Below are 24,417 nucleotides of genomic sequence, written 5' to 3'. Positions count from 1 at the left end.
ATGTATTAAAACAAATACCTTGCTCTTTTTGTTTGTTGCAGTAGTTGAGTTTACCTGTGTCTGCGCAGGCCAAATGGGACAAACTGAAAGGTACATTGTGATGCCGCTGAAATTTTGACCATTATCACCACATATATAGGACAAGTTTCAGCGATGTGAAGATGTACGAATAATGAAGCATGACAAAATATTTTGGTTTCCTCAAGTCAGTTGGTGGCTTTATGCAGTTGACATTAAGACTACCTATGTATGTGTCGTAGCGCAAGCTTTGTGTGTGACGTCTTGTGATATCTAACTATGGTCTGATATAGTGACGCCTTTGGTAGTAGCGTGGCCTCGTTCAGCCGCCGCATCTTCGTTGATGGTGTCCGGTAGGTCAGGTCACGGTAATCCCATCCTCGCCGCCAGATGAACTAACGCAGAAGAGCGACAATGGTCCAGGAGCAGAAAGGCAACTGACTTTATTGCCAAGAACGGCTTGTTCTTATACGGAAAACGTTATGACGTCACAGGGTCGTGTGGCGTCACTATATCAGAACATAGTTAGATATCACAAGACGTCACACACAAAGCTTGCGCTACGACAGTATGTATTTTCCCTTAGTCTATTCTTCAAACCAAATAAGTCAAGATTAACTTTTACTACAACGAAGCGATGGCTAATGCAACCATCTAACATTTATTTCTATTTAAATCAGTGGCAAAATGTGGCAGAGACACCCAACTACTGCAGTTGTCTTCAGCAGCAAAAAGAAAAAAATCCACCTGTTAGGATGATGTCAGGGATGCTGGTAGGTGTCTGGGGTGTTTGTGGTGCTCCACTCGAAGGGCTGGCAGCCGTTTTTGCTGAGTACTGCAAGTCACTCGTGTAATATAGCGAGTCGTGAGAGTAAGGCATGGAACAGCTTAAGGCATCCCCGGCCATTCCCGACCCTGGACCCATGTCCGGGAAGAACACGCTCCCCGAGGAAGCACTGGTTGGGATGTTTGGGTTGCTACAGTACCTCCCGTCAGGCATCTGCAAATCCAACAATTGTGAGCAAACAAACAGAGAGTCAGTCATTTCGAAAGAAGCATTAGGCACACATAAAAGGGTAGGGGTATACACACGGTCAGCCTATCATTTGGGCTTGGATGAAGGATCACCCTTGACGTCGTTTCTGCTGAACTCAATCCAGCGAAAGCGGCAAGGCTGTGTGCCACTGCCCAGCAGGATCAGCAGCTAAACTCGGCCCCTAACACCTCCCCAGCCGCAGGACTTTTTGCAGCTTTGGACGAAACGTCCTCAATGTCCATGAACTGTTTCATTATCTGTTCCATGGGAAACAGTCGTGGAATGACATGTGACAGGCCTTTGTCAGGCATGACAATGTCATGTGGTGCAACAAGGAAGTGGATCGCTCTCTTGTGTGAACACCCCTTAAATGTACAAGCAGATACTTAAAATAAGTTAATAATGAATAAAACCATGCAATCAACTTCATTTCTCGGCAAAGACCTCAATGACAAGTAACAGCACCTACATGTTGAAAAGGAGGGTGCGGCGCACAAAACCACAAGACAAACCCACCAAACACAAACTCCCCTTTTTCAAGATTATCGGATACAAACTAGCGTAATTAATGACATTACCCAGCACCTACGTGTGCTGACCAGATTTTTCAAGGGGCACTAAAGAATGATATTAACTTAGCTAGACAGGTACTTCCAGTATACTACATAGGTCGCTTCTTTTACTGAGTGCAGTGGCTTGATACTGTAGAGCAAGGGGGAGGTAGAAAGGCTACATAGAAATTGCTGTGTCAGTACAGCACAACATGTGTGACTGCTCCACTTACGTTTATTCATAAAAGGGGGTAAAATTAAACGCGGAACAAATGACAACTTAGCTCGGTAACTCTTTACACATTTCATGCATATGAAGAAACTGAAATATACGAAGAAAATGTAAAATGTTTGTTGCCATACTGAAGTCATTACTAATGCCACAATTAAGGTCTTAAATTTGAGAAGCGAACCTATGGTTTTTATTTTCTCCCACAATGACTTGCCTTCTCACAAAAAAAGAAAGGAAAAGATGAAAGGAACATAGATAGAGTTGAGAAAGTGTAAATAGCCAGTCTAGCCTGACTTATCGTACTCCTTCAGTGTCCCTTTATGCCATAACCATGCCAACCAATAACTAGCACAAAGCAATTAAACTTGGCAACAATATACAGTTGACTTTCGATAATGTGACTCCAGCAAATTCAATTTTTTTTAGTTAATTCGATCCCGACTGAATGTTCCACCCAGCACCCATACATTTCTGGGGCCAAAACTTTTATTTTGAGGCAGACCCACTGCTACCAACCATCTCAGGGAGCATGCGAGGCACAAGCAGGAGAAAACCAAGCCAGCTCCAGAACAGTGCAGCCACAATCCAGGTAGCACAGTCTTCATTGCTCCTTGGAGCCCATGAGCTGTCTCGGAACCCTTGAATAAGCAGAAAGTCTAACCGGCCTCACCATCTCCTGCTTAGTCACTACTGACCTTGGCAGCATGGCAGCCTGCCTGGTGGAACAGCAAGCTCCCGCCACCACCGTTCCTAGAGCTTTGGCCGGAAAGCTCAAACATACGGCTACTCAAGCTCGAGGCAGGATTTTACTTCCGTGGAATAAGGTCACAGCAGGATCAACACCAGATCACCGTAGCTGTGCTTCCTCCTGCTCTGCATCGTGATGTCCTGCCTCCAGGGCCACAGGCTTATGATGCACTCAGGGCCTTTGTGCTGGCTCTACTTGAACCACCAGTGTCACATGACATTCCCGTTGACTGTGAAGCCAGGAATCCACATACTTTTTTCCACCGCAGCGCCAGCCCACCGAGCCCTCCCTCAACGTTGCCATCATCCCAACTCGTGCCCTACACATTGTTTGACAACTTATCCTAGTGAAACTATGCACATGCAAAATTAACCTTACCTGCTACTTCAATCCCTACTGTGACTTCAAGTGAGCCAACAACCATCCTAACCTCAACAGATACCTCAACCTAGCAGGGTACTTATGCACGAAAAACTCTATAGGCGCATTCCACAACTCACGCAAGAGCTCTGCCAACCATAAGCGCTCCACCACATGTAGGTGTTCTCGCTACTGACTGCCACATCAACATGTGGTCCACTACCACTCTGGCCTCAACCACTATGATGCTGCGAGTGCAAGAGACACTTGCGTCACTTCTCTAGGCATTGCACCTCATGTTGCAAGACGCGACACACCACCTGTGTCACACCTTCTTCAGGTTCCTTCGACTCTTTTGCGAATATTCTACCATGTTGCCTCATCCCCAGCATCGTCAACGATACCCTGATCATCACTCTCAGGGACTGCCTCTTGAACTGCGACATTGTGGCTGTCTTGCCTTGTCTACAGGGGCTTAAGAATGTTCGAAACTTTCAAATGTTAGATTGAACAGTGTCTCATTTTGTTCAACCTTTGAATTGAATAGTCACTATTCGTAAATCTGAATATTTTTTTAATAGTGTTTGAATTATTTAAAATGTAGATTGTGCACAATTAAACATAAAATTGGAGCAGAAGTATGATAATTTCATCCCCAAGGGCACATGCGTATACATGCGCATATAACTTGAGAACTTACATAGCGCAACAGGCTATGTTACAGAGATCATTTGCACTCTCTGAAAGTTTTGTATATGCAAACAAACTGCTTAATTGTTCCTAATGCTCCATTTGTGCATTTTGATAAACAACACTTCATAATTCGCAGTGTAATGATGGAAAATTGCTAAGCTTATGAATAATAGGAGGATATGAATACTGTTTTATATCAATTGTGAAAATAGCTACTCATTATTCGAAAACTATATGAAAAGTATTCAATATTCAATTCTATTCAATTCATTTCTGACACTATTCAATTCATATTCGATTCAGTCTCAACAATTGCTATTCGCGTATACTTCCTTGTCTGCTCCCAAACTGCACTTCTTTTCGTTTACTACCTCTACTTCTCTAGGGTTACGATCACAGTAGATATCACGCATAGCCTGTACATAGATTGTGAACTGTTCCTATTCCTAACTGCACACATGTCAAACAACTCTGCAGATAGTAAGCATTGTTACATCAGCATTACTCCAACATCTTCTTCTTTTGTATGTACTTTTCCATGCTTTTTTTGCTGTCTCTTATTTTATTTTTGCTTGCACGTTTATTTTTTCTCGCTCTCTCTGGCAAGGGGGGTTGTTATGTAACCGTCCCACTGCTGAGCCATTGAGAGATCCATATTCCTGAACTTAAGGAGCCATCGAGGCTTACGCACGAGACAACCAAGCCAGCTCTGGATTAGTGCAGCCACAGCCCACGCACTGTCATCTTCATTTTTCCTCAAAGCCCATGCCTCTGGACCCATGCCCTCCCTCAGAACCCTTGAATAAATGATGATGGTCAAACTGACCTCGCCTTCTCCACAATTTAAATCCTAAATTAAGCCCTTACTCAATGTTTTGAACTTGACTGGCCAGCCCACATGTGCCTGACCATAACAGCGACACCAATGGTTGTAGTATCAGACTTAGTTGCACTAGAGGACAGTGGATATATCAGACACATTATCTCCCACTGAAAACTCCCCTTTCCAGCCTCCCTTTGGCACATTTCAAAGCGAAAACTGGAGGCTACAATAAATGACTATCCTATTTACTCAATTCTAACGCGTGCCCTTTTTTCAAAGCTAACTGGTCGAAAAATTGCATGCATGTTACAATCGGATATGAAACCTAAACCGCATTTGCGGCAGCAACCGCCTGCCAACAGAGCCAGTGTTATTGTCATCACAAATTAGCAGCAGAACAAGTTTTCGCGTAGGGGTGGCACTGACAATGTGCCGCTTTCGAAGTTTCAATTACGAAAGCTGATTCAAAGGAAAATATATTTTTGTGCTAAGCTAGCGGCAATAGAATTGCATCACACTTTAGGCACTCCGGACACTGTGTACATGTTACAGGAACAACTGGTAAAGACGTTAGTCAAAGCAGAGGCCACCATCCCGTTCTTTGCAATTGTAATTAAGTAGAAAGAGAAATGCTGAATTTCAAATGGCAACGTGCTGCAAGGAGGGCAACATGTCATCGTCCACAGCAATGAAAAGCTGAGGTTGACGACAATGGACATGTAAAAATAAATTTCAATTCTGTAAACTCTGCAATTTTTGTCCTATTCCTGATTGCCAGAATCAAAGACATGCTACATTTTTAATGTTATAAAATCGGATGGGCCTTAGATTACGGTGCACATTGTTTTCCACTATGATCCCATAAAAGCTGGGTTCTACATGAGCAAGAAATTTTGGGACCCATATTGATGTGTTAAATACTGCAAAATGAAGCAGGCAAATCGTGTGGATGTTTTTTCCTGCCTCTTCTCCTAATGCGACACTCTGGATGAAACATCAACTCTGTCGGTCCCATCAAGGTCCAATGAACAGAAACCGACAGTATAAGTACACAGTTATGAAGCATATGTGAAAGCATGATGTCTTCCAGATTCTTCTATTACATTTGGCGCACTTGAGAGCAGAGCTTTTAGTATATGGGCAATTTCACAACACAATCACCACAACTATTTACAAAATGGAGAGAAGGAAAGTTAGGAAAGCTAACCAGAACTAAATGCTTCTGGCTGTACCTTATGCTTGAGAAGGAGATAGGGGACAGAAAGCATAGTAGAAAATGAAATAGCAATTGCTTTCAGCACACATGGACATGATCATTCACCAGACCGCCATATGCGTTCACACAGACTCTTAGATTGAGGAAGCCCAGCAAAGTTCTATTGACTTGTTTGTTTGTACAAACAAGTCTTCTGTTGCCAAGGTCCCAAAATCCTTTCCTCCATAAGCAATCCACTGTTTAACTTCGAAACTATCACAGAGGAAGGGTCTTTGCTTGTCATATGAAAAACATTGACATAACGTTAGTTTAGAGGGACTGAGAACCAATTTTCATGGTGCCTATATTTTTCTTAATGCAATGGAAAGCTTGCCTATCAAAGTACCTAATCATGAAGTACTAACGCAGAAAACAGTGTGGAACACCTTTTTAGCAGAATTTTTCTATATGCAGTGAGGATGTAGTCGTTCAATGGAAGCACGCTGAAAATGGTGACAGGTTAGCGCGGTAGCGATCATACGCCAGCATTCGTGAGAGGCGGACGACAAGTGCAGCCGTAAGTTTGAGAAAGTATTATTTTGTTTATCAAGTCAATGTTCCTGCGATTAATGTATACCAAAGTGTTCAATTATTTCTGCTATAACAGCTCCATGTTTTCGTGGTTTCCTGTCAAGCTGCTTCGATATGTAACCAGACAAAATGAAACCAATCGGATCGAAAACGAAACGACCCTTTTACATGTGATACACAGTTCAGTGTGTTGCCATAGCCATGCATGTGCTCTTGATATCCAAAGCATAGAATAAAGCACAAGTGTCAAATAATATAGCAACTGCACTTTTAAGCAATGATTATCTTGTACTTAATAACCGCTGACTTACGTCATAGACTACATCTCATAGACTGCATTCGCAGTACCAAGATTTCACCACCAGGCCTTGCCACTTAATGTTTTTTGAGACATTCTTTGCCAATTTAAAATTATAATGCCTACTTAAATCACGAACAGTGTGCTGGATTCTATCACTATAAACCATGGTTATTTCATTTCCATCAACGTCTCACCATACATTCTGGCCAGTTGTCAGTCCCTTTAAAGGTTCTTTTTCAACAGCAAGAGGTGTGCATGGCACTGTCACCCGTTCTTATAAGGCCTGAATAACTAGTGGTGAAAGCGACCCACAGCCACAGCCTCTAAAGCTGCTTCACAACAATGCAGTCGAGCTGACAGCCGAAGTAATAATGAAGTGTCGAGTACGATCTATAGTGTTAGTGAAATCTGATGAATTACAGGAAAATCAAAAGAATTCCATTGTTATAGCCTCCCTGTCATAGCTGCCTGTCATAGGCAGCTGATGCAGGTAGCCGATTTAATGTGCAACATCAACACTGATAACAGCGTTTACACTCACACAACCACAACAGGCAACAACAACTGTTTTTTAATGGCGTGCCTTCAGCACTCACCACAAAGTATTGGTTCTGTGTTGCAACGGCAGAAGGCGAAGCAGAGTCATCAGTGCTGCCGGCTGCAACCCGGAACTGTTCCATCTGCTGCTGCAAGGGTGACGTGCTGCCTAGAGCAGACCCTGTCCGGTAACCACCGGCACCGTACGGACTGCCCACCGCACTTGGAGAAGACACAGGAGATGGTGCACCATGAGACACTGGGGATGCAGGGGCACTGCCTGACCGCTCGGAAGGGGGTGCACCGCCTTGGTACAACTGCCGCGGCCGAGGACTGGCTGGCGTCTGCGTAGATCAACAAAACTTTATTCACTCTCTATTCATATTGGTTAGCAGCGCAATGATCCACATGGGAAGTAAGTAGAGTGACAGGAAAGCGCTTTTTCCTGTCATTTCTCTTACTTCCCATGCAAGTTGTCACGCGGCTAACCAAGATGCAACGTTACCAACATGCCCGTTCAGCCACTCTATATTCAGTCCCACCACCACCAGTCCCAAGTTTGCTTCAATAGTTCTAATCATGTGTTCTTTCATATGCGCCAAAATATTAGCGGATGCTTGTTTCTGTCTTCCACTCTAGCGGACGTGTGGCCACTAGTGACCAAGAATGACCTCTTTAACATTAACGTCATCAGCAAAATGGCCCAACATAATATTTCTGAATCTGTGGTCTACAGACCCACAGGGGCTTATGGACATAAGTGAACTAGCCTGGCGTAGTCAGCACACCGTGTTGCATGCCAAGTACTGCTCTATCATAACGGTTCAAGCTGTTTTCTTCAACCTTGCCATTACACCACTTTCACAACGCTACATACGAGCAAAGTGAGAAGCAGAAACTAAAGGCTATCAGATTCGAAGAGAAAGCAGCAGTCATAAAAGCAGTTGTGTCGGGTGCTAAGGAGTCCTGTGTTGAGCCTGCCCAAAATTTTTTTTTGCTTAAAAGGAACTAATGGATATAACAAAGATTTTTGGCTCCCCACCTTCAACTTTGTTATAACAAGGCTTTGCTGTAAGTGTAGGACAATAATAGTGGTGCCACCGTGAAAATATGTTACCAGATCCAATAATGGAAATCTGCAAGTACTGTGTTTACTTGTATGTGACCAATATGTTGTTTTTTTTTTATTCTTAATGCACGAAAGTCAGGTGTTGGCTTAGATAAAGAAATGCAGCTTCGCTGCAAGTCAGACACTTAACATCACTTGTTGGCCACTATATTGCAGTAATGCCTCGGAGATCTGGCGGGATACTGCCCGAGCTCAGAGACCATGATTGCAGCTGACAGGCTGGCATTGAACAGTTTATTTAAAAATACTGTCTCATTGTCCTTAGAGGCCGTGTTTGCATGCGTCGTGCTGTTTGACCTCATTACACACCTATGTTCATGATGCCCCTACACCCATGCTTGCAAGCGAATGGTCACTTCAGCAAAAATTAAAATTCAACAAAAGGAGGTGCTCCAATGGCAGAAACAATGAAACAAAAGGCCAATGATGTTGATGAACATGTGACTGCTGCACGTGCTTGCGATGAGCATCAAAAACTATAATGACATACATGTTCTTTTCGCAGGGGAATACTCTTTGTTCATTCAGCTTACATTCAAGAAAATTTTTTTTCTTTTTCTGACCACCCAAATTTCAAGGGTTGGCCTACATTTTAATAAATTTGCCATTTAAAATTGACAAACTGTAGTTAAGTGCCGATACTAAAAAAATTATCGACGTCACATTTCAACATAAACCAAAATGTGGTATATCAAATTTTATTGATTCTTTTACAGAACTTGCTGGTGCAGCCTCCCATTACAGCACTCTATCGATATTTCCCCCCCTATGCAATCCCCTTTGTCAAAGCAGGCAGAAGTGCACGGCAGAGCATGACCTCCAAGATCGCTGGCGCAGCTACCAAAGAGCTCCCTCTGTCTTGAGTAGAGATGAATTGTAGAAGTATTGAGCATACTCTATAGCCTCAACTTCCTTTGCAACTGGGGATAAACCAAATGCTCTGAAGTCTCCAGAAGGGTAATCTAACAATCCTACCTATTATCAATTTTTTGTATTGGCACTATGAGCTGGTACGACATAAAAAAATGTGACTACAATACAGCCTGCTAGATGAGCATGCTAGATACCCCGTACACACATTGTTCAAAGCCAGTTAGGAAAAAAGAAATTGCACGAGGTACTCAAGCAGAACCATAGTACTGCCCATAACAACAGCATTTATTCCTTGGCTCGGCTCTGTAACAACTCATTTTTTATGCGTTCTTGCTACATTTTGTTGCTGTGATTAACCTTGTTACTAAGGCAACCTTGTGCACAGCTTGAAGCCAAGCAGTGAAACAGGTTCCGCCGTTAGCCATGGCCCCAAACTTCTGCTTTGATGGCACCTTATAATTTCTTCTTTCTTTCTTCTTTTTTTTTTTTTTTGCTGAGTCTGGCTTCCAATAAAGTATGTGTTATAGAATGCACTTCTAGCTCACTGTGGCAGTCACATGCTTAATAAACGGACATACATGTTCACCTACCTTAAAACTGCTTTCGAATACCACCTTACCTTGGAGTCACCAAGTGGTGCCCTTCTGGGATCACTTATACAGCAACAATATTGCTTACAATATTGAACATAATTCCTAGTTACAGTAGGCAGTGATATTAGGTTAAATGAAATACGCTTGCACAATAATTTTTTATCACTACTGTTAGTGCCGTACAACTGTTATGAGTGTTAAAGAAGTGTTTACACAATGTCCACACATGTAATCAAATCAATGGCAGAGGTAGGTTATGGTGACCAACTTAGTGGTCCAGCCTGTGATCACATTTAAAACTGAAAGAATTCATAACAGCTACTGAAAGAGAAAATTGTCATCCAGCCAAATATAGCATGAAGCTACAAAGGCAACCCATATGGATGTCTCAGAAAGAAAACTACACAGCCAAGGAAAAAAATGATCTTGGTCCAGGATTCAAACACAGGACGAATGCCTTTCTGGGGAGGTTGCTCTACTTTCTGAGCTAACCAGGAGGCTAAGCTAACCTATATCTTACTACAACTTAGCATCTGAGCTAACCAGTGCACTGCCTAAACAAAACATTCTCTAGCACACTTGCAACATCTTGCGAAATTTCGTAAGAATGCATGATGACATCACGATGGAGTTACTTGTGTGGAGAAAGAATTAAGTCGTGATACAGCTATCCAGACATAGAAAACACTCAATCCTGAGTGATTCCAAAGAACAAAGGTTGTTAATAACCACTTCTTTTACTTGCGATTCTTGCAACAAAGATATTTTGTTGCAATGGGTCCTCTTTTCAAGTTCCATAAGTCCTCCCATAGCAGCATTCAAATGAAACCAAGCAATAAACTTGATTTACTTGGTATGACATGAAAAAAAAAAAATGAAAGACAGAAAGATGTAATTGCCATAACAGGATTTTTACTTGGTCTACATCTGCAGGAACCCGCCTTAATCTAACCATGGAAACAATAAAAGAAAAATACACTAACAGTGCTACAAAGACACATCTTCCTTTTTACTACGGCTTTCCATTTTTTAGAAAGGCACAAATGTACTGTTAGAAGCAACAGATGAACATGTAAGAGGGCGACTATCGCCTCCAAAACCGGCGAAGAAGAAGAGGGCTCGTGTGCACATAGTGCGAGAATAGAACACACTAGCGCGTCGGCTGCGGAGTTGGCCGCTCCAGAGATCTCGCAGCACCATGGCTCACCGGCCTAAATAAACCATGGTTATGGCAGCTACCTCTTCATGCCGCCTCCCACAAAATGGTGACCCGGACGACTGAGCCCAGCCTTCCCATAAATTGGTGAACCAGACGGCCGAGCCCAGCCATGCCAGAGTCATCACACCGACTCTACCAAGGCGAGTGACGTGGCCTCATGCGATCCGGGGGACGTCCTGTGGTTGTAAGGCGTCTACGAATTCTACATCAATATGCAGGGCATCTGGTTCGTCCAGCTAGACAGCCACTTCCTTCTCAACAAGGTTCTCCTTCTCAACAATGTTCTTCCTTCTCCAGGCTCCGGCTCCATTCCAGGCTCCGGCTATCATCCCTTGGCCCAGACTTCTATGCAGAGTTGCAGCCAGCCGTACCTGCTCAATACATCACCTTGAGCACTCACTCACAATAGCTCTCGCCATTTGAACCACCACGTCATTCCGCGTCTTGCCATACCACATTGCCTGCCTCCACCCGTACTGATCATCAGCACGCACCAGCACCAACATCAGACCTCTATTCGGTTCGTGAGCCACCAAACCCGGCAAAGAAGAAAAGGGCTCGCGTGCTGGTAGCACGAGAATAGAACACATTAGCACGCTCGACGCAGTGTCAGCTGCTCTCGAGATCCCATAACGTAAATGCATGGTGCATTGGTCCACTGTGAATGTTCTCAAGGTTGCTCACGCATGCTTTTCAAAACTCCAAAATCTAGAAGTGTTGATACTTAGTTTAAGATGACTAAGAATTCTGTGTTGTTGGGTGACCAGTGGACACTCTTCAAACATACACAGCTGGAAGCTCTCAGATGATTCGCGTGTCATGCATGACGTGCTCATTAGCGTGTCACGCATGAAGCCGTGAGCCAAATGTGGCTAATGTGGTGCCTGTCAATTTATCATTGATCACGCAATGTGCCTGAAGGTGCATACGAGACGAACCAGGAGAATGAAAGGCATTCTACTGTTGCCCTAGAGCATGCATCCGGACTGCGTTATTGGAGCATATCTGGTACACACTACACTATGCACAATGACAATTTCGTCCCTTCCACCTTTAAATTCCTTATCCTCTGCATTTGTGGCAAATGTCAGAAAGGACATGGCTTTTGCAGCAACCAAGAAGGCACAATGTCAGATCTTGCATGGCAAAACACATTAGCAGCCACTGTCATCATCCCGCTCACTCAATTTTCTTCAGCCAGTTGTGTCCCACTTCCATATGGGGCCCCACAGCCTTTTATTAGTTTTCTCTAGGTCACCTATTCAGTCACTGACTCTTTTCTGAGGTTCTCAAATTTAAATTATTTTTGATGCTTATATCCCCTTTCTTTAGGCCACCCTCATCTCTTACCACTTACAATCTTATCCCCTTTTCTTAGGCCACCCTCATCTTTTACTACTAGGACACTGTCTTTTAGCCAACAAAGCTCTCGTCCCTTCACACTACAGCATAGAGAGCCTTCTCAGCTTTACATCTCAAATCTTTGCAGAAACGTCCACAGCAATGACCATTCTTCGAACTCAAATGTTCTAAACTTTCCTTCCCAGTCCATACACATCACAGCCACTTGAATGTTTTGCGTGCTTTACATGTTAAGAGTTCATCACAAAGATCTCTTCGGTTCCACTCAAAATTTCTGGTTGTGATGTCATGTGAACATATGCTTTAAACTTGACTGGTACCTGCTTGCCACACAAACCACCTGAAACCTTATCTCTGTTCATTCATCCTACCCACATTATGCTAGTATCAGTGGCAAAGAAATGACTCCAGCCTTAGGAAAGTCAAACATGCCAGAACCTACAGCTACAAATATGTTCAACAGCCAGGCTAAAAAAAAATCTTACATGTAACTCCTAAAGCATTTCAGAAATCTCTCACTGCTCTGCACAACAGGAGGCGGATTGAACAGGCATAGCTAGCCTTGCAAAAAGACATGCCAGCGATTGCTCCACCTATGCTTCTATTTTAACTTATGTGATCTAAGTATGCCACAGGGCAATATGTGGTGCAAGCATGTCACTTATCACTAAAGCTGGTAAGATGGATAAGTAAAGTGGCTAGACGAAGCAGAGGTATGATGTCTACACTCCACCAAGTCCGGTCTTACTGCATCAAGTGAGTGGTGTCTATTAGTAAGTACTGCTAAACATAACCACATGCTGGAAAAATCAGTATATCCAAGAAACTTCACTAGGAGGTAAAACATGTTCCTTCTAAAATTCCAGTGTCTGTGCGAAAAGACCAAGTCCTCCACGGTCACTCACGATGCTGCTCTATGTTTCAGCCCTTCAAGGAAAGTCCTTAGCTCTTTCACGAACTCTGGGCAGTCTAACGAATGGTGTTTCACGTCTCCCTGATCATGACAAAACGAGCACACTAGTGAGGTTCATAGAGATATCTGATGTCACCAAGCCAGAGTTTGTGCTGACAGCATACAAATACGGTGCAGTAATGATGCTTACAATTGGCTGAGTCCCTTGGTCACACAGGGATGGTAAGGTAAAGATCAAGAATGGTTCACAAAGATCAAGAGTGGCTCACAAAGATTAGAAGTAGCTCAAGATAAGTGTTCTGAAAAGTTTCAGAGTGTCTTGAAGTAATCGTTGGCCTATATGTCAACGCTTGGCACTCAAGACTGTCAGCAGCTTCATTTCCAGACATACTGATATGCGAGGGAATCCACTGAAATTCCAGTAGAGATTCTATAGCACTATAGCCTACACCTATTGTGTGTTATTACACAAGCAATAACACACAGGCAAAGAGCACATCTTACGTCTGGATCCTGACAAGTGTATTAAAGCTATTTGCAAAATTGCCCATGCCCTTGTCAGCCTGCCTGGTCGCCCCCCCCCCCCCCATTATTATCATTACTTCCCAATAAACTATGAGAGTTTTCAGTTCAGTGAATTCATTTGATGCAGCATCCTCTCCAGCCTGCCAAGAAAGTCCAGTTATCCTGCATCCCATCATTCAGCTCAAATGTTAGGAAATGCAGCTGTTTCCCAAGACATGCAGGATAACTGTTTCTCCCATTTCTGAACAGAGCACGCGGTCGCACACACAGGGTTTCTACCTTCAGTTGCAACTTCTTCAAAGTTGCATTTTCTTCAAAGCCAGCATGCTTCCTGTGCCACTGCCTTTCCAGTCAACTCAAAGAACTGACGTAAATCATTTGAAATTTTGGCTGCTTGTGACTAAAGAGTGGCTGTAGGATCAGCACAAGCAAGTTGCTTGTCCTTCAGAGTCCTGACAGTCTACTTTTGACCACCTGTTTTACAGCTTTCACGAGAAGAGCTTTCACAGCAAAAAACAGCATTTGCAGTAGCAATCTTACAGTCCATTTTCCAAGAGACCTGCTGCTGGCCAAGCTCGACTGCAGCATAACTGTGCCTAGCAAGCAACGGTGGTGTTGAAGGTATCTGCAGTTGGCTGACAGCTCACCAGTTTTGTTCACTGTTGAATGAGGCCAATTATTGGAATCCCAAGCGCAAAACATTTTGCCGCCTTCATTGACAACCTTATAGACCCCACACTGATGAAGAATCAATTCCCTTCATGTCTGCTAGCAGCATGCTCCAAAGCCACAGAGGCTCTTACTACTGTAATCAGTTTCATTAAAGGTTGGTAGGGCAAGCTGTTGCCATTTTTGACCAAGAAACCCTCTCACCTTTTCCTCACGTAGTCCTCATCAATAGCTGCCAATGGACACGCACAGTGGCAAGTGCAATGGAAGCAAACAAGGAGAGTCGAGAACTGTTGACCCATATACACTAGGCATTTCTGCCAAGACTGCTAAAAGTGTTTAAAGATCACCTGAGGCTGATAGCACAATTCCAGTCGTTGATCTGGTTTACTCAAAGGGGTGGACATCATTTGCATCAAAAATAAAAACACATAACTGACTAATTGACAAAATTCACTAATTAAGTTACCAATTATCTTACGGTACATATTGCAATTTACAAATTCTAGTCTGTGAGACTGCAAGGCATATACACTTGGAAATAATTCTGTGGATGACACCATTTTCCAGAATCAAAGTTGCATTAACAATTCGCTGACGTTCCATATGCTTTTTTAAGAAATCACCATTTTATGATTATGTGTTTTATGCGTTCCAAAACCAGATGTACTCTAATCAAAGAGTGGCATAATTGTGTGGGCATTAATTGAGCTGATGAATTATTAGGAGCTGCAGCGAGACTGCAAGTGCCGTCGACCACAGATCAGAAAGTCAGTGAGCTAGGCCTTCCCATCGGTCAGCTGCTGTCAGCTGTGCGAGCGGCTCACCTGGTGGCCATATTAACGCGATAACATAAAGGGCCCCGTGTCACAGAAAATCCGGCGGTGGCATCCGATTGCGGCGTCCCGTGGTGATGTCCAGCGTCCAGCGTCGGACGTTGTTTCGGTTAAAATATTTTTGAACCATGTATACCCAGGCCCTCCATGTGGCACAAGGAAGTTACTGAACTAATTCAGTTTCTCAAGCTAAAATACGTAGAAAAATCAAAAAGTACAACTTACAGACAACCAACAGACATGATAGCATCGGATTGTAATGTGCATATGCAAGAAAATATAATTCTGTTACGCGAAAACTCAAACCAACCCTTTTCCAGCATTTCTACCATTCATAGACCGGCCACGGCATCCGCCATTTGCGCTCATCGGTGCGGGAATATCTTGGAGGCCATGGAGCGGTGTGCCAAGTTCCTTGTAACACCTCCACTTGGCGCTCGCCTCCGCGGCGTCACAACCCACGCAAGAGGTCGCATTTCTACCAGTAACAATTTCCACAAACAAGCAACAGATAATACAATATCTGCCCTAAGCAAACAAATGCTGACCTTGAAACCCAATGCGAGTGTCTTAGCCCCCTGTGAAGTGAACTCGAAACACTTCAAACTAACACTGCGAGGACTGCTCACCAGCTTTCCGAGTTAGATGCATGTCTTGATGATCTCGAGAACTGCTTGAGAAGACATAACCTAGTACTCTATGGACTTCCCGACTCAAATGAAAAAGAATGTTACGAACAATCAGAGAAAATAATCATCCAGCACTGCCTTGATAACCTGAACCTGGTAATCAAACCTAAAGACAGAGTGCGCTCACCGTCTAGGCCGCCACAGCACAGATCACCAAAGACCAGTAATATTAAAGTTGGTTTCCTTCAAAACAAAAGCGATAATCCTTTCAAAAGGCCCTCAGCTTAAAAGCACTGGGGTGCTATCGGAGATGGTTGTTCGGCGCGTTCGTTCGGTTACCGGCGCGCACGATTGGCCTACTCCGCGCCGACGTCGCCAGCTGCGGGGCGCGGCTACGTTTTTGGTGCCGTCAAAATGACGATACACTCCTGCCAGTCATCCTCCCACCGAGCATTTCGTCTGCTAGGCGCCGAACCCGACGGGAGCTGGGAAGTTTGGAGCGATCATACGGCTTTGCATGGCGCGTCTGGTGGATTCAATTGGATCCAACAGGCGGCCTTTTCGGCTGCAGAATGGCACATTTGAATCCAATCCATAGTTTAATTCGAGAAAATGGCGCTTCCGTTGGGAACTTAGGTTGTTGCGCTGCCGTTTCTAGAGGAAGGAGGAGAGCGGGTGGCAGTGCGAAACGCGTTTGAAGAAATGGCAGAAAGTGAATTCCAGCATCGTTTTTGTTTCTCGAAACAAATAATTTGTTGGTTGTACAGAGAAACTGACAACATCCTCGGTGCCAGCGAGCCACTGGAATGTTGTCGCTGCCTCTTGAAAAGTGCGCCACTCTTCCCGTCGTTTTTTTTTTTTCTTTTTTTCTTCTCGCTGTGCGCGACGCCACCTAGGGACGACGCAAAGAGCCTAATAGTTATACATTGCAGTAGTCACGCGTACTACTATTTGAGAACATGTTTGGGCTTGAGAAGAAAAAATACATTTTTTTAGATAAAGATTTAATTCATTTGGAAGACAAGAAACAGTTGGTTTTGTAGTATACTGTTTGCAAGCAGATGACCAACGATGGAAGTAAACTTCCGGGGAGGTCACCGCTTCCTGATTGGCTGCTCTCTCCGCCCCGTTGTCACAAATTTTGAATACTGCAACTTTGTGATGTTGCAGCGACTGAACAGAACGCGTATCGAACAAAATATCTTCGATTGTGCCCCTGGTTTCAGTATTGGCGAAGATTTTTCTTGACCCGTTCAAAAGCATGAAAGCACCTTGTGGCTTTCGTCAGGACCAAGTCTGCATCTTTTTCCGTCCGAAACAAAATGCTGCACATGGGACCTAAATAGTATATCTTTGACCAAGGAACACAGTCAATCAAAGAAATTGCCTAGAAATCGTTTCGCCGTCAGAACACGCGCAAGCAGCCGCGGACTAACCATTGAGTTATCCTTTCCTTTTCCATAATCTACACCAATGTATGCAGTTTCCTTCCTAAGCGTGAAGCCTTATCTCCTCTCTTCTTCTGGCAGCAACATAATAATCTTAACTGAAACGTGGCTAACAAGCGATGTCACAGATAATGAAGTTTTGAATGACTTATTGAATTTTAATGTTTACCGTAATGACCGTCAATGCACACGTGGGGGAGGTGTTCTTATTGCTATTAACAAGAAAATTCCATGTTCATTTGTTAACATTGCTTCAGACCTATAAATATTATGGTTAAAATGCAGCACCCCACAGGAAACCGTTCTCCTTGGTGTCTGCTACAGGGCTCCTAAAAGTTACCCGAAATTCACACATAAACTTAACGACGCACTCCTCCAGATTACTGGCAAACACCTCAATGAGCAAATTCTTTTCTTGGGAAATTTTACAACCCAAGTATAAGCTGGCAGGCTGTAGGCCCTGTGACTGCTGGTAACTTTGAAAGCAAAGGACTTAGTTGACGTGTGTTTAAACTTTAACCTGAGGCAATTGGTGCTCGAACCGACTCGCGTTACGCCCGGATCATCAAACACTCTGGATTTAATTCTAACCAACAACCCCGAAAGCTTATCATCGATTACTTACTTGTGCGAAATTAGCGATGATAAGGTTATTCATGCCATCTTCAAGTTTACCCCCACTCGCCGCCAAACGTTCAAGAAAACCATCCGCATGTACGACGGAGGAAATTACGAAGTAATTAACAATGAACTAGAAGCTTTTCTGCCGTCTTTTCAATCTGCGTTTCATCGCCGGTCTGTCAGTGATAACTGGACAGTTAAAAACGAAAAGAAAAACTCAGTGCCCTTCCACTCTGTGAAGAAGGATGACCAGTGAAGCTGTGTATGTGGGCCCCTTAATGGTGAACTGCACCGCTGCCGTGGGTTGGCCCGGCATCGCACTATCTTCAGGACTGGCCCACATATGGGGAGTACTTAATGCCTGCTTCACCTCTGCCGTGGGTCAGCCCGGCATTGCACTATCTTCGGGATCGGCCCACGTATGGGGCGCGTTTAACGCCTGCTTCACTTCCGCCACAGGTCAGGCCGGCATTGCACTATCTTCAAGATCGGCCCACCTATGGAGAGTTAATTGCTTACCACACCAACGACACGAAAATTTCCTTTGATGGTAGAGGTACACAGCTTAACTGTAAAACAATATAAATGAACTAACAAACAAATTTATTTCCTGTATCAGTTTTCGTGCAAACCACCAAAAACCGTGGTTCTCAGACAATCTGAAAAAATTAGAAAGAAGAAAAAAACGTCTTTACAGTGCAGCGAAATAGAACCCACGTGCAGATGTATGGGATAAATACTATGCAGCCGAGGATTCGTATTATGATGCAATTCGTTGCACCAAACCCGCTTCCTTTCAAGCTAACCTACCAAAAATCCTAACCGATTTTGGTAGGAGGTTTTGAGAAAAAGTAAACCTCCAAGAAACATGCGCCATCATTCTCACGAACACCACAGGCGAGGAAGCCACTGATAGTGAATATGCAGACATATCTAACCGTGCGTTTGTTTCCATTTTCACAGGCAAAACTAACTCATCATTGCCAACTCGGCCTAGCGTAACACTTTCAGCAATGACATCAATCGAATTCACTGTGCAAGGCATCATGAACCTTATTGACAGAACTAAACTCTCATCAACTGCTGGAGTCTACCAAATCAACTCAAAAATTTAAAAAAAACACACAAAACATATTTCAGCCATATATGTTTCCTTACTGTTTTCTCAGTCGGTTTCAACAGGCACCCACCCACCCTAACGGACGACTGGAAGGCGGGGAGGGTCATTCCGGCTCAGAAATCAGCTATAAAAGATTCTCCGTTAAACTATCAATCCATCTCGTTAGCCAGCAGGCCTTGCAAACTCATGGAACATGTCATTTATTCACATATCATCACCTTTCTAGATTTCAACAATTTCCTTCATCCGGCTCAGCACGGATTTCGTAGAGGACTCTCCTGCGAAACAAGTGGCAATCTTCACCTTCGACCTACATTCTAACTTTGACTGTAACCTGCAGACCAATGCATTGTTTTTAGATTTCCTGAAGGCATTTGACAAAGTACCACACCAACACCTATTACTAAAACTCACTGTTTTAAATTTACACCCTAATATTCTAGCATGAATTAAACATTTCCTAACTAACCACTCTCAGTTCATTTCTATCAACAATCACAGCTACAGCACTTTCTCTGTAACATTGGGCGTACCGCAGGGATCTGTGCTCAGCCTGCTTTTGTTCCTCATGTATATTAATGATCTGGCACTCAAGAGTATCGTGTAAAATCCGTATTTTCGCCAACGACTGTGTAATTTATCATACTATTACTAACACTTCGGATCAAGCTACCCTTCAAGACGACCTTAACCCCGTCCATGAATGGTAAGGCCTCTGGTTAATGACGTTAAGTGCTAACAAATGCAAGCTGGTCTCATTTCATCGTCAACACAAACCCTTTATTTTTTCCTATGCCGTTGCTAACTCACCTATAGAAAGCATCTGGAAAGTATCACATATAGAAAGCATCACCCTTTGCAGTGACCCTTCTTGGCAAACACACATTACCATAATCATATCATCTGCCAACAGATCTCTAGGATTCATAAAACGTCATCTTCGTCATGCGCCACAACACGTGAAACTGCTGGCATACAAAACCCTCATCAGACCTAAACTTGAGTATGCCAGTCCGATCTGGAACCCGCACCAAATATACCTAAAGAATGCACTCGAGTCTGTTCAAAACCACGCCATTCGCTTTGCCCATTCTTCATATTCTTATAATATCAGCGTTTCATCCCTGAAGAAAAACTCCAGTCTCGAAAGCCTCGAAGCTCGCCGCCGCAGCGCCAGCCTCTGTTTACTCCACAAGTTTTACCATAGCACTCTAACTCAAACACCTTACATTACTCATCCGACCTGCATATCTCACCACACTGCACACCCGTTTCAGATTGCCCAGCCTCTTTCTCGAACTACGAATTTTACAGGTTCCTTTTTTCCCCGCACTGTTGTGGAGTGGAACACCCTCCCCTGCCGACATCACCATTACGTGGCCATTGTCATACACAAATGCTGTAACCATTTATATTATAAAGCAGTGACTTGTATTTATTTGTTGAATATATTGACCCACCCCTTATGTAATACCCCCCAAGGGGTCTTTAAGGTGAATAAAGTGAAAGGGAACAACTTCATGCATGGCGTTCGCCGCCCACAATTCCCAGTAAACATTACGGTTACATAGGCTGCAGTGGCCAGGAAGCGTGAGAAGCAGTCAGGGATCTTTGAATACTATCACATTCCACTCTTAAAGGCGAAGCTTAAGCACCCTCCAAAATTTTTGCTCTGCACTACCAACAGCATTGCAAAAACAAATTGTATTTTCTTTTGCCATAATTTTACAAACATTGTTTTTGCTGACGAATATAAGCATTTTAACAAGCTATGGCAGCATCGCAAGCATGGCCAGATACGACAGCGAACTAATACTTACCGGCTTGCAGTGATTATCCATCAATCAGTGAGTGTCGGCATAGGCGACATTGTGGATGGCGCACCGTTGCAAAAATTTTGGGCACGTGTGTAGATGTGTTTTTATTTACATTATTCGTGTTAAGCCTGTTTCACATGGTGCAATGTTACACTGCATTTTTTTCGCAACTACGGTTTCCAAAAAATGTGAACTTCACATGGTCGTTTCACACACAAGAATTGTAACAGCTGCAATTTTCACATTTGCAAGCACCTAGTGGAAGACTAATTTACTCTTGGTGTCGATCCACTTCGATGAAAACAAAGTGGAACTTATTTTTGGGGCTCGAGCTCATTACTTTGTCAACCATGCTTCTTCATTCACGCTGTATGTGCCTCTTCACAGAGAAGTTCAGCACGTCGAACATCGAAAAATCACAACCAAGGGGCTGATGGCCCATTTGCCACACCTGTGAATTTGCAAGTGTGAAATACCAAGTAAATCTGCACCATGTGAAACAGGTTTAAAACAAAAGAGCATTATGATAAGGCGTTTCCTTCTTCTTTTTATATTTTTTTTACCTTCTTGGTGAAGATACAAAATATTTTGAGTCGTTTGCAACAAATCAGACTCCCGATGTGTCTTACGAAGGATCACATGCAAATTCACACCATGTGTCTCCTGGCAGCCGTATGTTATGATTGTTCACTTACTTTTTATCAGGGGCTTGCCTTAATTTAGAAAGCAGGCTCATGTGTTGAAGTTTGAATATAAACTAGTACGGCAAAACTGCCCCAAAATAAAACAAAAAATTAACCGAAGGGCACCAGAAGAAAAGAAAAATGGCTGCCTGCAACAGCCGCTGCAAATAGGTGCACTTTCACAGACTGCGGCACCCCTGGCGGCTGGCAGTGGCACTACGGGAAACTGAGGCCAGAGTTTCATGACCAGAAAAAATCTGTTAACCCATTCGCTGCCAATGCCGGCGAATCTACGAGCATAGCTGCAGTGGCAATGTTGCCGAAGCCGGCGAATCGACGGGCATAGCTGCAGTGGCAATGTTGCCGAAGCCGGCGAATCGCCAGGCTGCCGCTTTTAGGACTTCGAGAAGCTGTTGATAGATGGCAGCACTTATCACTTGATTCGTAGATGCTTGGACATATTACTGATAGATGGCAGTACTGAGCTGTGTCATTTGAACGCACTTTTCTAGGTTTTCGTTTTTTTTTTTTTTTTTTCGTGATGATCTCTGGCGGCTGAAGGAATGACGGTGCCCAGTGGACGGTGTGCTCGCTCCAAGCGTGAGATATTGGATATCCTCTTCGATAGCGACAGCGATGAGTAGCCTCAAGGCAATGCCAGGTGTGTAAGGCTAAAGGAAAGAAAAGTGAAAGCCGCTGGGAGGGCGAAAAGTGTAGTGCTGCTCTGCACATGCCCGAGTGCATCCAGATTTTTCACACGGTGAAGCGCTTGTGGCTTGAAAAAACTTCACATAATAAATTGTGAAGATTTCTCAAATGTCGATGAATGTATTTTTATCAGTGCCCAGCAAATAGTTTGCTTAGACGCACATGACGAACAGAAAGGTGAGTGTGTGGCGCGCGCACGCTTTCGGTGAGAAAATGCGCGGTATGGATGGCCCGCACGCGAGTGCGAGCGTGCGGCAGCGAATGGGTTAAAGGACTTTTGTACATATACTATTCCCTCATTTCAAGAATAAATTCAGTTTCTAGACCGTGTTGTGTATAGTCAGCAAGCTGTACAAGACAGGGCAAAGTGCATGCAAAACAGCTTATGCATATTTTTGTACCATAGGGGCAGCCATCGGGTCACGAGTTTTGTACAAGATAAAACAAAAAACTGCTGACAATATGCTCAACTTCGATTTACATGCACAGAATGTGCATGGCAGAACGAAAGAAATTGCCAGAAGGCTACTTAAAGAAACGCCTTAAAGGGACACTAAAGCAAAACAATAAATCAGTTTAGACTAATGAAGCATTGTTTGAGAACCCTGCAGGCAGTCATTTCAAAAAAATATTTTGATTATTAGATGAGAAAATGAAGGTCCAAGTATCAGTATTTGAATTTCGTGCCGAAACCCCAGCGCCTGTACGTCAACATGACGTCAGGAATTCCAAAGTACGTTTTCGTATTTGGGCTGCGTTGGCTGAATAAAGGTTCCCAAAATTTGCCATGTTTAATATTTGGTTCCTTTAGAACACAATGTAGTCAATCTGTACCGCTATATATAGTTAGTAGGCCCTAGAAGATGCCATCAAAATGCAAGATGTCACAGCGCCCAGGTGCGAGAACTTAAGTAGGCGTCACCGCCCGTATTTCGTTCTTGCGCTTTTTCAGGCTTACGAAACGTCTTATCGTTGTAAGAGTGGTGTTGTTGGTGTTGCAGAACGATAATTTACTGATGCAGAAGAAATCATTTTTTCCCTTTAGTGTCCCTTTAAGTACAGCCCAAGCAGCAACTAGCAAAACGATAACAAGGAAAACAATAAGAATAAAAATGATAATGATGGTGACGACTATGGGATGATGAAAATGATGACATGACAACACCTTGGTGACAACAAAGGTGGCAGCATAATGGCAGTGGCACAGTGACGACACAACCACCACATGATAGCTCACAAGTAACAGATGTAGGACTGAATCTAAATGGGGACAAAAAGAGTTTTTGACTAAAAGCAGTCTGACAAAATTCTACTTGTATACGCGGTGCCCTTGTGTGTTGCACATGCAAAGGCTGTGGATGCTAAACTAAAGCGATCTATTGTCACTACCTTAACTGTTCATCCCATTTAATATGCACAAATGATTAAGTAATAGCATTTAGAATGCACTGTTACATAAAAGGTGAGCTTCAAGGGACACTAAAAGCAAGTATTAGGTCAAACTAAAGTGATAAATTAACCCTTTAACTGCCAAAGACAAGTTAACTCATCATCACAAAGGTTGCACTACCCTGTAATTTTGACATATAAATAAATAATGCACAATGTCTTGTACTATTATTTAAAGAGCAGTAAAGAAAAAGGCTATAGGAATTTCTGGTCTGATATTTTTTAGAGATTTATGGCAAAGTAAATGCAGGTAAAAAGAAATCTGCACTTTCCATAAATTAAAAAACATTATTAATGGCAGTTAGGAGGTTACTTCTCAAGAATGTCTAAGGCACCGATATTATCGAAGACAGAGCTTCAATAATCGAGAAACAGAGGTAAATGCCGTGCACAATTTGAGACTCCACTGGAACATTCAAGTAAGTTAAATCTTGATATGACGAAGTAGGTAAAATGGGCAATTTGCTTTGTTATGTCAAAATTTTTTTGTACTAAAATTCAACCTTTTATGGAATAAGTACAGTCGCCGATCAATTTTTCTTACACGGAAAGGAGCCGCACAATTTTCCAAATTATCGGGCAAACAAAAAAAAAGCTAATTTGAATGAGAATACAATTCTTTTTGATAAATTTGGGAGTCAGCGACGAATGACATGGTTCATACCACATGGACATCTTCACACTAGTGGCACAAATTATGCGAAGCCAGCCACGCTTTCGCGTGCACTCCGCCCCTGT

General features: G+C 43.3%; 1 protein-coding gene across 8 annotated transcripts in view; it reads right to left on the bottom strand.

Annotated features, from left to right (window-relative positions):
- The window catches only part of LOC142572080 (CREB-regulated transcription coactivator 1-like), a 132,254-nt gene that overhangs the window by 13,673 nt on the left and 94,164 nt on the right, over window positions 1–24,417 (bottom strand). For all 8 annotated transcript variants that reach the window (XM_075680908.1, XM_075680910.1, XM_075680911.1 and 5 more), the window contains 2 exons: window positions 7,145–7,429; window positions 766–1,018 (listed from right to left, as the gene is read on the bottom strand). In XM_075680908.1, coding sequence (XP_075537023.1) covers window positions 766–1,018; window positions 7,145–7,429 — 538 coding nt within the window. The remainder of the gene's footprint in view (window positions 1–765; window positions 1,019–7,144; window positions 7,430–24,417) is intronic.

The sequence above is a fragment of the Dermacentor variabilis genome, chromosome 2 (assembly GCF_050947875.1).
Source record: "Dermacentor variabilis isolate Ectoservices chromosome 2, ASM5094787v1, whole genome shotgun sequence".
NCBI classification, from domain to species: Eukaryota; Metazoa; Arthropoda; class Arachnida; order Ixodida; family Ixodidae; genus Dermacentor; species Dermacentor variabilis.
This window is presented reverse-complemented; position numbering and strand designations above follow the sequence as displayed.